The sequence below is a fragment of the Oncorhynchus keta genome, chromosome 4 (genome assembly GCF_023373465.1).
Source record: "Oncorhynchus keta strain PuntledgeMale-10-30-2019 chromosome 4, Oket_V2, whole genome shotgun sequence".
NCBI lineage: Eukaryota > Metazoa > Chordata > Actinopteri > Salmoniformes > Salmonidae > Oncorhynchus > Oncorhynchus keta.
Window position 1 is genome coordinate 80339538 of NC_068424.1, and position 13228 is coordinate 80352765.

Consider the following 13228-nt stretch of genomic DNA (forward strand, 5'->3'; position numbering starts at 1 on the left):
ATAGGGACCATGTTAGTTATCAATACAGTCTCACCATGCATGTGTGCGTGTGTGTTTGTAAGGGGAGGGGGTCAGTGGGGTGTTTGTGTGTGTGTGTTTGCAGGGGGTTGTGGGGTGGTTGTGTGTGTGTGTGTGTGTTGTGTGTGTGTGTGTGTGTGTGTGTGTGTGTGTGTGTCTGTGTCTGTGTCTCTGTGTGTGTGTGTGTGTGTGTGTGTGTGTGTGTGAGCATACATGCTTGTGCGTGTCAACAAGGTGTCCCTTTCTGCTGGTGTTGAACTGTTCATTGAATTCACAAATCAGCTAAATAAAGTGTACTATTTTGTCTTTAAATGTCATCGAATGGCAACCTGACACACTCCACCTGGCCCGTTGTATGTGTTTCCATGTGTGGAGGCTGTGGCAGGGCATCTATAATGTGGACTGGGTGGCTTGTCGAGGTTGCTGTGTAACCAGACACCACCTAGACTGTGTCGCTTGTAAAAAAGCGACTTGGGCGTTGTTAGCAAAGATGTTCCACCAACCAGAACGGCTCACTGTCTCGTCTAATATTCTGGAACACTCACTCCTAACTCACTCAGGTATAGACCACGGGGGGGTCCAACATAGCCCCATTCCGCTAGTGAAAACACTGCACGGTGTCTGTCTTGTCTGTCTGCCGGTCTTGTAATTATTCAACTAGCCGACTTATATAAATCAAATTTAATCAAATGTATATAAGCGTCTCTTCAGTGGCACCAGATAACAGGTTAACACATGGATGGTGTGAGGAGACGAGAGCTGCAGAGGAGACCTGACTATATAATGACATGACAGTAAAAGAGTGGCGTGGGCGCAACTAAAACAGAATAATAGATGTGTTTTTTCTGTAAGGCTCATTGATCTCTGGGCCTCCAGCAGCACAATATACATGTTAGTTAGTCGCATATAGGTCATCAGACACGTGATCTGCAGGCCAAGTGGCACCCTATTCCCTACATAGTGCTCTATTTTTCACCAGAGACCTATAGGCCATGGTCAAAAGTAGTGCACTGTATAGGGAATAGGTTGCCACTTTGGCAAGCAGATGAAGAATCACCTTGTGTGGCCGCGTTGAGTAGGCTACACCTGGCCATCTGCCCAAGTGAACCATGGAATTTGAATGGCCTCGATGTTTCCCACTTCTTAGAAACGTTATCTATTAGATAATATCTACTAACGTCTACAGATATCAGGATGGGTCCACTCCCATGAAAGATGCTGTATGTCCTAGTTGGTAATCAGACTCCCTCTGGTGGTGACAGTCTCTTCGTGTTTAATGTCTCTCTCTCTTATCAACTAATACTCCTCATTATGGCCCTGTCTCTGAGAAGGGCTCTAGAACTCATCGTAGAAACGACTTCTCATTCTATTCTAATTCGGAATTGATTCTAATTCCATGAGTTCTACAAAGGGAGCAGGATCAGCTGTCATTGAGCTGCCCAGAACTCCAGTGTTCTGCCCTGACGTCCTGGTAGAATTTACCAGGGAGTTGACAGTGGTTTTGCGTCCCAAATGGCTCCCTATTCTCTATATAGTGTCACTACTTTTGGACATCTTCCATAGGACTCTGGTCAAAAGAAGTGCACTATATAGGGAATAGGGTGCCATTTGGCATACATTCGTAGAGTTTAGAGGACAAATTACAAGGACTGTTCCCAGCCGTATTGACGGACCAGCGACAGAGAGAAGGATTTAACAGGGAGATGAGATTGGCTGGTTTCAGGTTGTTACCATTGATCTGTCTCTGTGTTCCCACCATGTCAGGACATATCTGTATGTATGTCTGTTTAATTAGTCTGCATTGTGTTGGCTTTGTGGGATCACAATGTGGGATCATCATCATTCAGAGTGATGTGTCAAATCTCTATCTAGCCAGGTGTCACGTTCGTTATCGCGATGAGACCAAGGCGCGGCGGGATGTGAATACATCTTCTATTTTCATGAAACGAAGAACACTTCAACAAACTTACAAAAACGTGACGTTGTACAGAATAAGTGCAGACACAGACAACTAATATATAGACAATCACCCACAAATTACCCAAGGAATATGGCTGCCTAAATATGGTTCCCAATCAGAGACAACGATGAACAGCTGCCTCTAATTGAGAACCTATCTAGGCAACTGTAGACATATAAAACACCTAGGCAAGAATACAACCCCATAAACATACATAAACCCTAGACAGGGTAAAAACACAGCAAATCACCCCTTGTCACACCCTGACCTAACCAACATAATAAAGAAAATATAGAGAACTATAAAGGTCAGGGCGTGACACTAGGTATGAAATGAAAGTCTTGTTGACTTGCAACAGCTCAGTCAGCGGTTTCTACAGCTACTCTATGGACTAATACTGGACACGTTTCATCTTCAAACCTTATGTAATGTGATGCCTTTTGTTTTCAACATGATATCCTGCTTCAACTTGTTTTAAATGTGAACAACGACTGTAACAGGTCTACAGTACACTATGTATCTCTCAATATTTATTTTAGCATTTTGCCCAGGTACAAAAGACTGCCAAATTAACTGGATTGACTCATTTGTTGAGAAACCTCAAGACGTTTTGACATAAGAACATACCGTAGGTAAGACGAGGTTGGCTTCGTGTTCCATGTCACAGAACAATGGAAGACTAGTGTCTTATTATGGACGAGATTCCGGAATGATTCCATCAGTAATCAATTGAGAAATGTTTCAATTTAAAGAATTTCCCCCCTCGTTTGTGAATGAGGTTCATATTCTGTGCATGGACAGCTGTTGAGTGACAATGGTTGCCGATGGTATGGGCCTAATACGGCCTTGGAAAATCACATGACGAATGCCACTATGTGTTGCGTTGTGTGTAGGCCCTGGCCCACCTCCAGAGGTATCCTCGTCAGTTTGTCTCTTTGTGTTTTGAGAGAGAGAGAGAGAGAGAGAGAGAGATCGCTGAAGAAACAGAAACAACAGTGAATAACAGAACAGTGAAAGCATCTCTCCACTATCCTCTCATTCGTTTGTTGGTCGTTGGAATGGGAGCCTGTTGGTCGCGTCCCTGCGTTGTCCCACTCCCTCGCCAGGCCAGAAGCAGACCACCTCTCCCATCCCCTGGGCCAGCCCAGCAAACCATCCAGCGACTAGCCGAGCCGCCTGCTGCCATCCCAGCCCCACTGCAGGCACAGAGACGTCTGAGCAGCGTTGCGAGAGCCATGAACTACCACTACCAACCCCCCTACTCACCTAGTCTGTCCCAGAGGGGGTATCGGCGGTAAGTGGTAGTCGGAGCACAGAGCGTTTTCAGAGCGTGGTCCGGAGGGTGTTCGGGAACACGGTGTGTGGATGGTTGAATGTTGTCATTACGTTGTCAGGAGAAAGGTGATTGGTTGGTTTGTTGAGGAGGTACAGGGACAGGCAGGAATAGTAGGGCAGGTTGACATTTGGTTGATTTGTAACAGGTTAATAAACACTGGGGAAGTTATACTCCTCTGTAACATTTAATCAAATTGGTCTGGAAGTCTGGATGTATGTTGTAGTAAAATACTTACGTCTGTATATAAAATACTGAATCATTCTGTTTGATAAGGGAACAACTGTCATTATCATTCTTTCTTAGACCCTTGTTTTGTTGCCAGTAGGACAGTGGATCCATTGTCTATGGGTGAAGAACACACATTGTTTTTACAGAGAAGAAGAGTCTGTCAGAGACATCTCCCCTCTTCTCTGAGTGACAAACTGATGGCTTGTGATTTGGTTTTCATTGTATGTCTCACTCCCACTTGTCAGTCCATGCATTTATGCTATTCTCTGCATCGTAGAGGCTTAGCGTCAGCAGCATTACCACCCTGCATCCCACTGCTATTCTCTGCATCGTAGAGGCTTAGCGTCAGCAGCATTACCACCCTGCATCCCACTGCTATTCTCTGCATCGTAGAGGCTTAGCGTCAGCAGCATTACCAGCATTATTCTCCATCCCTGCATACCACCCCACTGCTATTCTCTGCATCGTAGAGGCTTAAGCGTCAGCAGCATACCACCCTGCATCCCACTGCTATTCTCTGCATCGTAGAGGCTTAGCGTCAGCAGCATTACCACCCTGCATCCCACTGCTATTCTCTGCATCGTAGAGGCTTAGCGTCAGCAGCATTACCACCCTGCATCCCACTGCTATTCTCTGCATCGTAGAGGCTTAGCGTCAACAGCATTACCACCCTGCATCCCACTGCTATTCTCTGCATCGTAGAGGCTTAGCGTCAGCAGCATTACCACCCTGTATCCCACTGCTATTCTCTGCATCGTAGAGGCTTAAGCGTCAGCAGCATACCACCCTGCATCCCACTGCTATTCTCTGCATCGTAGAGGCTTAGCGTCAGCAGCATTACCACCCTGCATCCCACTGCTATTCTCTGCATCGTAGAGGCTTAGCGTCCGCAGCATACCACCCTGCATCCCACTGCTATTCTCTGCATCGTAGAGGCTTAGCGTCAGCAGCATTACCACCCTGCATCCCACTGCTATTCTCTGCATCGTAGAGGCTTAGCGTCAGCAGCATTACCACCCTGCATCCCACTGCTATTCTCTGCATCGTAGAGGCTTAGCGTCAGCAGCATTACCACCCTGCATCCCACTGCTATTCTCTGCATCCCACTGTATTCTCTGAGGCTTAGCGTCAGCAGCATTACCACCCTGAATCCCACTGCTATTCTCTGCATCGTAGAGGCTTAGCGTCAGCAGCATTACCACCCTGCATCCCACTGCTATTCTCTGCATCGTAGAGGGCTCAGCAGCATTACCACCCTCATCCCACTGCAGCATTACCACCCTGCATCCCACTGCTATTCTCTGCATCTGTAGAGGCTTAGCGTCAGCAGCATACCACCCTGCATCCCACTGCTATTCTCTGCATCGTAGAGGCTTAGCGTCAGCAGCATCCCACTGCTATTCTCTGCATAGGCCACCCTGCATCCCATCCCACTGCTATTCTCTGCATCGTAGAGGCTTAAGCGTCAGCAGCATACCACCCTGCATCCCACTGCTATTCTCTGCATCATATAGGCTGCTATTCTCTGCATCAGGCAGCATACCACCCTGAATCCCACTGCTATTCTCTGCATCGTAGAGGCTTAGCGTCAGCAGCATTACCACCCTGAATCCCACTGCTATTCTCTGCATCGTAGAGGCTTAGCGTCAGCAGCATTACCACCCTGCATCCCACTGCTATTCTCTGCATCGTAGAGGCTTCAGCAGCATACCACCCTGCATCCCACTGCTATTCTCTGCATCAACATACCACCCTGCATCCCACTGCTATTCTCTTCTCTGCATCGTAGAGCTATTCTCTGCTTAGAGGCTTAGCGTCAGCAGCATACCACCCTGCATCCCACTGCTATTCTCTGCATCGTAGAGGCTTAGCGTCAGCAGCATTACCACCCTGAATCCCACTGCTATTCTCTGCATCATATAGGCTTACCACCCTGTATCCCACTCAGCAGCATACCACCACCCTGTATCCCACTGCTGGCTTGCCTCTGAAGCTGCAGTAAGCAGGGTTGGTTCTGCATTACCACCCTGCATCCCCTGCTATTCTCTGCATGGGAGACCACCCTGCTATCCCACTGATGGCTGGCTGGCCCTGAAGCTAAGCAGGGTTGGTTCTGGTCGGTCCCTGGATGGGAGACCAGGTGCTGCTGGAAGTGGTGTTGGAGGACCTGTAGGAGGTGCTCTTTCCTCTGGCCTAAAATAAAGTATAATATCCCAATGCCCCAGGGCAGTGATTGGGGACATTGCCCGGTGTCGGGTGCCGTCTTTCGGACGGGACGTTAAACGGGTGTCTTGACTCTGTGGTCACTAAAGATCTCATGGCACTTATCGTAAGAGTAGGGGTGTTAACCCTGGTGTCCTGGCTAAAGTCCCAATCTGGCCCTCATACCATCATGGCCACCTAATCATCCCCAACTTCCAATTGGTTCATTCATCCCCCCTCCTCTCCCCTGTAACTATTCCCAAGAACGTTGCTGTAAATAAGGATGTGTTGTCAGTCAATTGACCTGGGTATAGGTCTGTCTGTCTATTGAATGGTCTGTCTGTCTATTATGCACATAATTTAAAACTCCTAATTCCCTCTGGGCTACAGAGGTGAATACATACTGTAGACTACATCCTAAATATAACAGTGCACTACTTTTGAACAAAGCCCTGTGCTGGGAAAAAGTAGTGTAGTAATTAGGGAAGTACAATGTCAAAGCCTTGGGCCTCTGGAGGTCACCATGGGGATCCAAAGCCTTGGGCCTCTGGAGGTCACCATGGGGATCCAAAGCCTTGGGCCTCTGGAGGTCACCATGGGGATCCAAAGCCTTGGGCCTCTGGAGGTCACCATGGGGATCCAAAGCCTTGGGCCTCTGGAGGTCACCATGGGGATCCAAAGCCTTGGGCCTCTGGAGGTCACCATGGGGATCCAAAGCCTTGGGCCTCTGGAGGTCACCATGGGGATCCAAAGCCTTGGGCCTCTGGAGGTCACCATGGGGATCCAAAGCCTTGTGCCTCTGGAGGTCACCATGGGGATCCAAAGCCTTTGGCCTCTGGAGGTCACCATGGAGATCCAAAGCCATGTGCCTCAGGAGGTCACCATGGGGATCCAGATGAGAGATACAGAGAGAGTAAATCTGTTAGAATGTGTTTTGTTTGGCTCTCAGACCAGGACATCTGATGGAAAGTCTGGTTCAACGCCTAATTGGTTGTATCATGACTCATATCCAGGGTGTGTACCAAATGGCACCCTTTTCCCTGTAAAGTTCTCTATTTATGACCAGAGTGCTTTGTGCCCTGGTCATAAATAGTGCATTATGGGGGAATATGGTTCCATTTGCGGGACTGTAATGAGTCATATATCCTGCTGGACCCTTTAGGCTGGAGCACACTTAGCTCAATGGACACTGGCTGACAGTTTCCCTTATAGCATATAAACGATAAGAGGACTGAGGGTAGTATGGCTGAGGAGAAAATGAACAGTAGGAGGACTCGGGTTAATATAACATGGCCAAACATTGTTGTTCAAATACCAGTACTTTGTTGACATTGTCATGGTTAGTGGTACTTCTGTCTCTCTCTCTCTCTATCTTTCTCCATGTCCCTCCCCCTCTCTCTCTCTCTCTCTCCCTGTCTCTCTCTCTCTCTCTCTCTCTCTCTCTCTCTCTCTCTCTCTCTCTCTCTCTCTCTCCACGTCCCCCTCTCTCTCTCTCTCCCCCCAGTATTTAGATAGGAAACAGTACAATACACTTTTTTGAAAAGTACTAAGGCATGACCACTGTGACTAACACCCAGAGATTTTCCAACCAGAGACAATAGGTGTAATACTCTTCCCAACTGGCACTTTACTCCCTATGCACTACTCTTTGGGCCCCAGGTCCAAAGTAGTGCACTACCCTATGGGCCCCAGGTCCAAAGTAGTGCACTACCCTATGGGCCCCAGGTCCAAAGTAGTGCACTACCCTATGGGCCCCAGGTCCAAAGTAGTGCACTACCCTATGGACCCAAGGTCAAAAGTAGTGCACTAAATGGGGAATAGGGTGCCTCTTGGGTTGCAGTCTAGCCACTTGCTACAGCCCTGCCTGGCAGCTCCACAGCACAGTGTAAAATCACAAGTGACAAGTACTATTGATACTAATACATTCAACAAGGCTCTGTGAGATCTGGTTCGTGTCCAGACCAAACTGGAGTCTCACCTTGCTAATTGGATCCGATGGGTTAAAGAATAATGAATTCTTTCCTCACAAAATGGAGTACGGTACAACTTACTTTAGGACAACAAAACCACATTACATATTACAAATTAATTATAATATTTTTTTAAATTCCGTGCATCAAAATCCTAAATGCTCACCAAGTAGACTAGTTACGAGTTCTCCAAAGATACGACGCCTGTAAAATGTTATTTCTGAAGAAGTTAAATTTCAACTCTCGCCAGCAGGTGGTAGCAGAGCTCTAGAGGAGAGGAAGGAAAATTACCAGAGCCTTGCAGTGTGTGGAAATGTACCCTTATTAAGGAGAAAGGGCTTCCCCAAGATGTCTGTTTGCAACATACTGCAATGTCTTCTACTATTGCACCTGCAGATAACACCGACTCAAAACCATAAACATTATGTAGACATCCTGTTATAAACCAATAATGCCTTCATTATTAATGCATTCAATACATCCAGATTCTAGTTTGCCTCTATAGGCTATCTGTTTCATAATCTCGCTTCACTGTTGCACGTGGTCCCTGACAAATTAATAATTTAATGAAAAAGAGCAATATAATAGAATGAACTAGGCCGATAATAATTCTACACAATTCCGTTGTAGCGTTTCCTTAAAAAATATTATCAGTTGATGCAAAACAACAACGAAAACAACCAAACCAACAGTAATTCCTAGTCTGCATATGACATGTCATGCAAACCAAAACCCGTTCACTCAAAAGAAATGCGCGGGGGAAAACCCACAAGCACACACTTTTTTTTTTGTGCCGTTTTTTGTTGTTGTTGCCTGTTTGCTTCAGGGTGTAAACGGATTGGTTCTCCGCTCCGGGTCAACTAGGCGCTTATTGTGTTTGTATGAGTTCAATAAGGGGGCAGAGGGGAAATCATGCCATAAGGCGTATTTGCATAAATTATCCCCCGCGTCAGATGACGTCAGAACACAGTTCGGTTATAAGCGCCGCCGGTTGCAGAAATAGACACATTCGCTGAAACATAACGTGGCTCACATCACTGGCATTAACCTACCGCACTATACTCAACTCAATTCACCACAGAAGCAACCGAATCGAGTCAGTCGAGTGATTTAATCTGAATACAGTAACCTAGAAATTGTATCTAGATAGGTAGATTTATCTACTCAACCAATCGCAAACGTGGCGAGAAGCATTATCCAAACGAGTCTGCTGCTAAATTTGAGTACGGAGATCTTCAAAACGCCAATGGAGGTTGCTGTCTATCAGTTGCATAACTTCAGCATCTCCTTCTTCTCCTCGTTAGTAGGAGGAGATGTGGTGTCTGTAAAACTTGACAACAGGTAAATAGAAAAACCCGCTCTGGATTTTGTGTGTTATTGATGTGTCATTTGTGCGTTTTATATTTCATTCAAATATTTCATCTAAATTGTTATAATTCGACATAGTCATGTTTCTTCCTTTACAAATAGATTAAGCAAAGAATGGTTATGCTGGTATCCGTTATGATACAATTGTAAACACCGTATTATAAATGTCTTCTGCTGTGCAGACTTTGAGTAATGCAATTTGACTCCAACCCGCCGCGTGTCTCCTAAGGGTGCATTTTCAAACGCATAAAAGTGGAGTATCTTGAAACAATATCGATACAATGTAATCAATTTCATGTCAAAGTTTGCAGCGCGCAACAATGTATCTAGCTAGCTTGGTTGCAACAACAAAAAAGAAGCCTGAATTGTAGGACATTGGTAGGCAGGCATGCTGGTTTGTCATACACATGCCCAATCTCAAATAGGTTTAGCCTAAACACAAATTAAGTAAACATTTGTGATGATGGCATCACGTGGCAATTGAATCTCAAAAGACTCAAAATAAGTTATTCTGGTGCCAGCATCTGTAGGAGAACATCATAACCTGCCGGTACTTACGAGGACCCCAGTTTGTTCCTTCTGATCCAATGCTCTGATTTGATATGTTGACTCATGGCGTCTCTTCTTCTCTCCTCCACAGTGCCTCGGGTGCTAGCGTTGTTGCCATTGACAACAAGATAGAACAGGCAATGGTATGTATATCAGCAGGATTATACACTTTATCGTTCATATCATCACTCATAGTAGCCCAGTAACGCTATTCCATATCCCACCACATCCATGCACTTTGCCCATAGTCATCATTTTCTGTATGTTGATAATCATAGTAGACTAGGCTTCAGTCTAGTACTAGTATACTTGTAGTACCGCAGAAGCATGGTAGTCTGTATGTGCCTGCAGCTTTGAGTGGCTACAGTACTGCATGTTCAATACGTGTGATGTGGCATGGGACTATGTTCTGTCTGCTGCATTCTGAGTCAGACAGGGAGGAAGCTATAGATGTGCACAACACCAGTCAAGACTATATTATCTATTTAGTTTACATCTCAGCTTTTAAACCTTAATCCTGGTCGTATGGGTACAAGTCTCTGTAACCACATGGCCTGTTACTACATGTTACTTGTAGTAACTTGAAGTAACATGTAGTAAGTAACATGTAGTAAGTAACGTGTAGTAACATGTAAGTAACATGTAGTAAGTAGTAACATGTTACTAACATACTACATGTTACTTCAAGTTACTACAAGTTACTTACTACCTGTTACTACATGTTACTTACTACATGCTACTTCAAGTTACTACATGTTACTACACGTTACTTACTACATGTTACTTCAAGTTACTACATGTTACTACACGTTACTACATGTACATGTTACTACAATTTACTACATGTTAGTACAATTTACTACAAGTTACGACATGTTACTTACCACCTGTTACTACAACTTACTACATGTTACTACATGTTTTCTACAACTTACTACATCTTACTACATGTTACTACTACATGTTTTCTACAACTTACTACAAGGCACGGTAGGTTAAGCTTAATCTATGAGTCACCTTACATGGATAGATTAGTGGTCGGTTTGTATGAGTTGCACGAACTCTCTCTCTCTCTCTAAACAGGCATCTCTAACAGTAGATCTCATTCCTTCTCTCCTATCTTAGGATCTGGTGAAGAACCACCTGATGTATGCAGTCAGGGAGGAAGTGGAGATCCTCAAGGAGCAGATCAGAGAGCTGGCTGAGAAGAACAACCAGCTAGAACGTGAGAACAGCCTTCTGAAGAACCTGGCCAGTCCAGAACAGATGGAGAGCTTCCGCGAACGGGTTCCGTCCGACTCAGACGCTCTGGTCCCCCTGCGGCTGGACAACCAGTACCAGCAGCAGGCCCAGCAGCAGGCCCAGCAGCAGGCCCAGATGGGACTCCATAACCCTGACCAGTCCTGCCACATCAGCGCTGGCTCTGCTGTATAGGTGGCTCTGCCTTGGACCTCCAATTGTAAACTGATCGTCGCCGCCAACTTCAGTGAAGCTGTCTGTAACAGATGATGAAACACACAATTGATGAAAAGCACACGAAAAGACGCTCTAAATAGCGGCTATAGGCTGAAGCTATACGCTAAGATAAGCCCGTCCTACGACATCTAGACTCTTTCTCTTTAGACAAAAGCGCTAAACGAGAGGGCTCACATGTAGCCAGCCGGAGAACGCTTGCATTGGGACAGAGGTGAGGATCCTGCCTTCTGGGGCCAGGAGGGCCAACCCTTCAGCCATTCTCTATCACCCCTGCTACAGAGGGGGGAGAGGGCTCAGAGACGGGGCTGGCCCAGGGATCTGATCCTGGGGATGCCTCTCCATACCTCTCCTGGTCCAGCCAAGGAAAAAGGAAATCTTTTCTCAAGACAGATGGCCCTCCAGTCTCCACTAGATCCCCCCCATTTAACTAGGCAAGTCAGTTAAGAACAAATTCTGATTTACAATGACGGCCTATCGGGGAACGGTGGGTTAGCTCCCTTGTTCAGGAGCAGAACGACAGATTTTTTACCTTGTCAGCTCGGGGATTTGATCCAGCAACCTCCCAGTTACTGGCCTAACGCTCTAACCACTAGGCTACCTGCTATCCATGTGGAGTTCTTCTAACTGCTGATAGTACAAGCTCTGAGTAGTTAGAAAATATCTCAACCATCTTGTGACTGTTTCCACCTGACACCATCTACTGATATTCTCTGTCAATATTCTTTAAGAAGAAGCAACGTGTCTTTAGTAAACCAAACCGGAGCTCCAGTTGAACGAGTAGAGGAGAAGGAGGATCTAGGAGATCCTGGACTGTTGCTGGGAGATAGAGTCTTGTTGCTTCTCTTTCTTAACCTCTCTGGTGATAGGAGATGCTGGACTGTTGCTGGGACAGAGAGGCCTGTTGCTTCTCTATCTCAACCTCGCTGGTGATAACTGATTAACATAATCATGATTCAGAACATCATTACTTGTATTCTTTGCAGTTGGGGTGTGCTGCTTTTTGGGGAAAATCCTGCTATTTCACATTTGTTTTGTGATTCTGAACAAAATGGAATACTTGTTAATAAGAGCATTGTAACTGTTCAGTTAAATGATTTACTATGGGGATGGAAGTATCTACTACCCAGTATGCCTAGAGCTCTGTACATTTTACTAACATGTTCAGAGTAGTGGGCTGGAGATGAATTTGAGCAGCTGATTTTTTCTCTAAAGGCTGTGAATGCGATCCTGACCTAGCAGAAATGTTCTGTGTGTTCAGATGCCAACCTCAACTTGAATCAATGGCATGACTATAGTGCCTATCTCCAGAAGAGGAATAACACAGTTCCACATTGGACATTTGTGTTTTATAACTACCAAAGACTTTGTCTCATTCCTACTCCAAACGAAACCAAGCAACCTGGACATGGGTACATCGTTCACAGAGAGAACTCTTGTTAGCGTGTGTTTTTGTTTTGATAAACGTTGGTTATTTTTGCTGTATTGTGTCCATGAAACAGGTAAAATGTCCATTTGCAATAAACCTTCCGTTTACACTAAACGCCATGTTGATTCCCTGTCCGTTGTTCTTACTCAAAGGTATTGCAATCTACATGGAGAGTAACAAGAATATATAATTAACTATTTAGCACACATTGACCACTCGCAACAACAGCTCATGTTGTTAAGAGCTTCAAGACCCACTGCTATTGGGTTTAAGTTATCTAAGATTTGAGACGTAAATTATGCAAAAGTAAAGGATTTATACATCGGCCTACATGTTGAAGCTTAATGATGTTTTTGCAAGAAAACATTGGACATCTCACCAATGATAATTTAACAGGGGAACTAAATGTAGCTTACTTGTGTAGGTCAAATGAAAATCTACAACATATTCTTAACATACTCTTTGTCCAAAGCAGCACATCTGATCTTTTCAAACAACTAGTTATTTAATAATGGTTGTCCAAGGGGCAGCTAGCTTGGAAGACGAAAAAAAAATACTTTGTCCCAAAAAAAAACAAATCCTTCCGCCATATTGGCAGCTAGTGTGTTACTGTCTCTTGTCTGTGTTGGTTTGTGGGTTTTCTACTGCCCTGGTCTGGGAGCTGAGGGCTACACCCATGAAATGAGAAAAGGAGT

The 13228-nt window shown here is 45.3% G+C and overlaps 1 protein-coding gene across 1 annotated transcript in view; it reads left to right on the forward strand.

The window, feature by feature from the left end:
* The window catches only part of LOC118371103 (uncharacterized), a 71169-nt gene extending 58517 nt beyond the window's left edge, over positions 1-12652 (forward strand). Inside the window, exons 2-3 of the mRNA XM_052517369.1 lie at positions 9723-9774; positions 10757-12652. Coding sequence (XP_052373329.1) covers positions 9723-9774; positions 10757-11065 — 361 coding nt within the window. The 3' untranslated portion in view covers positions 11066-12652. The remainder of the gene's footprint in view (positions 1-9722; positions 9775-10756) is intronic.
* Positions 12653-13228: the final 576 nt, after the last annotated feature.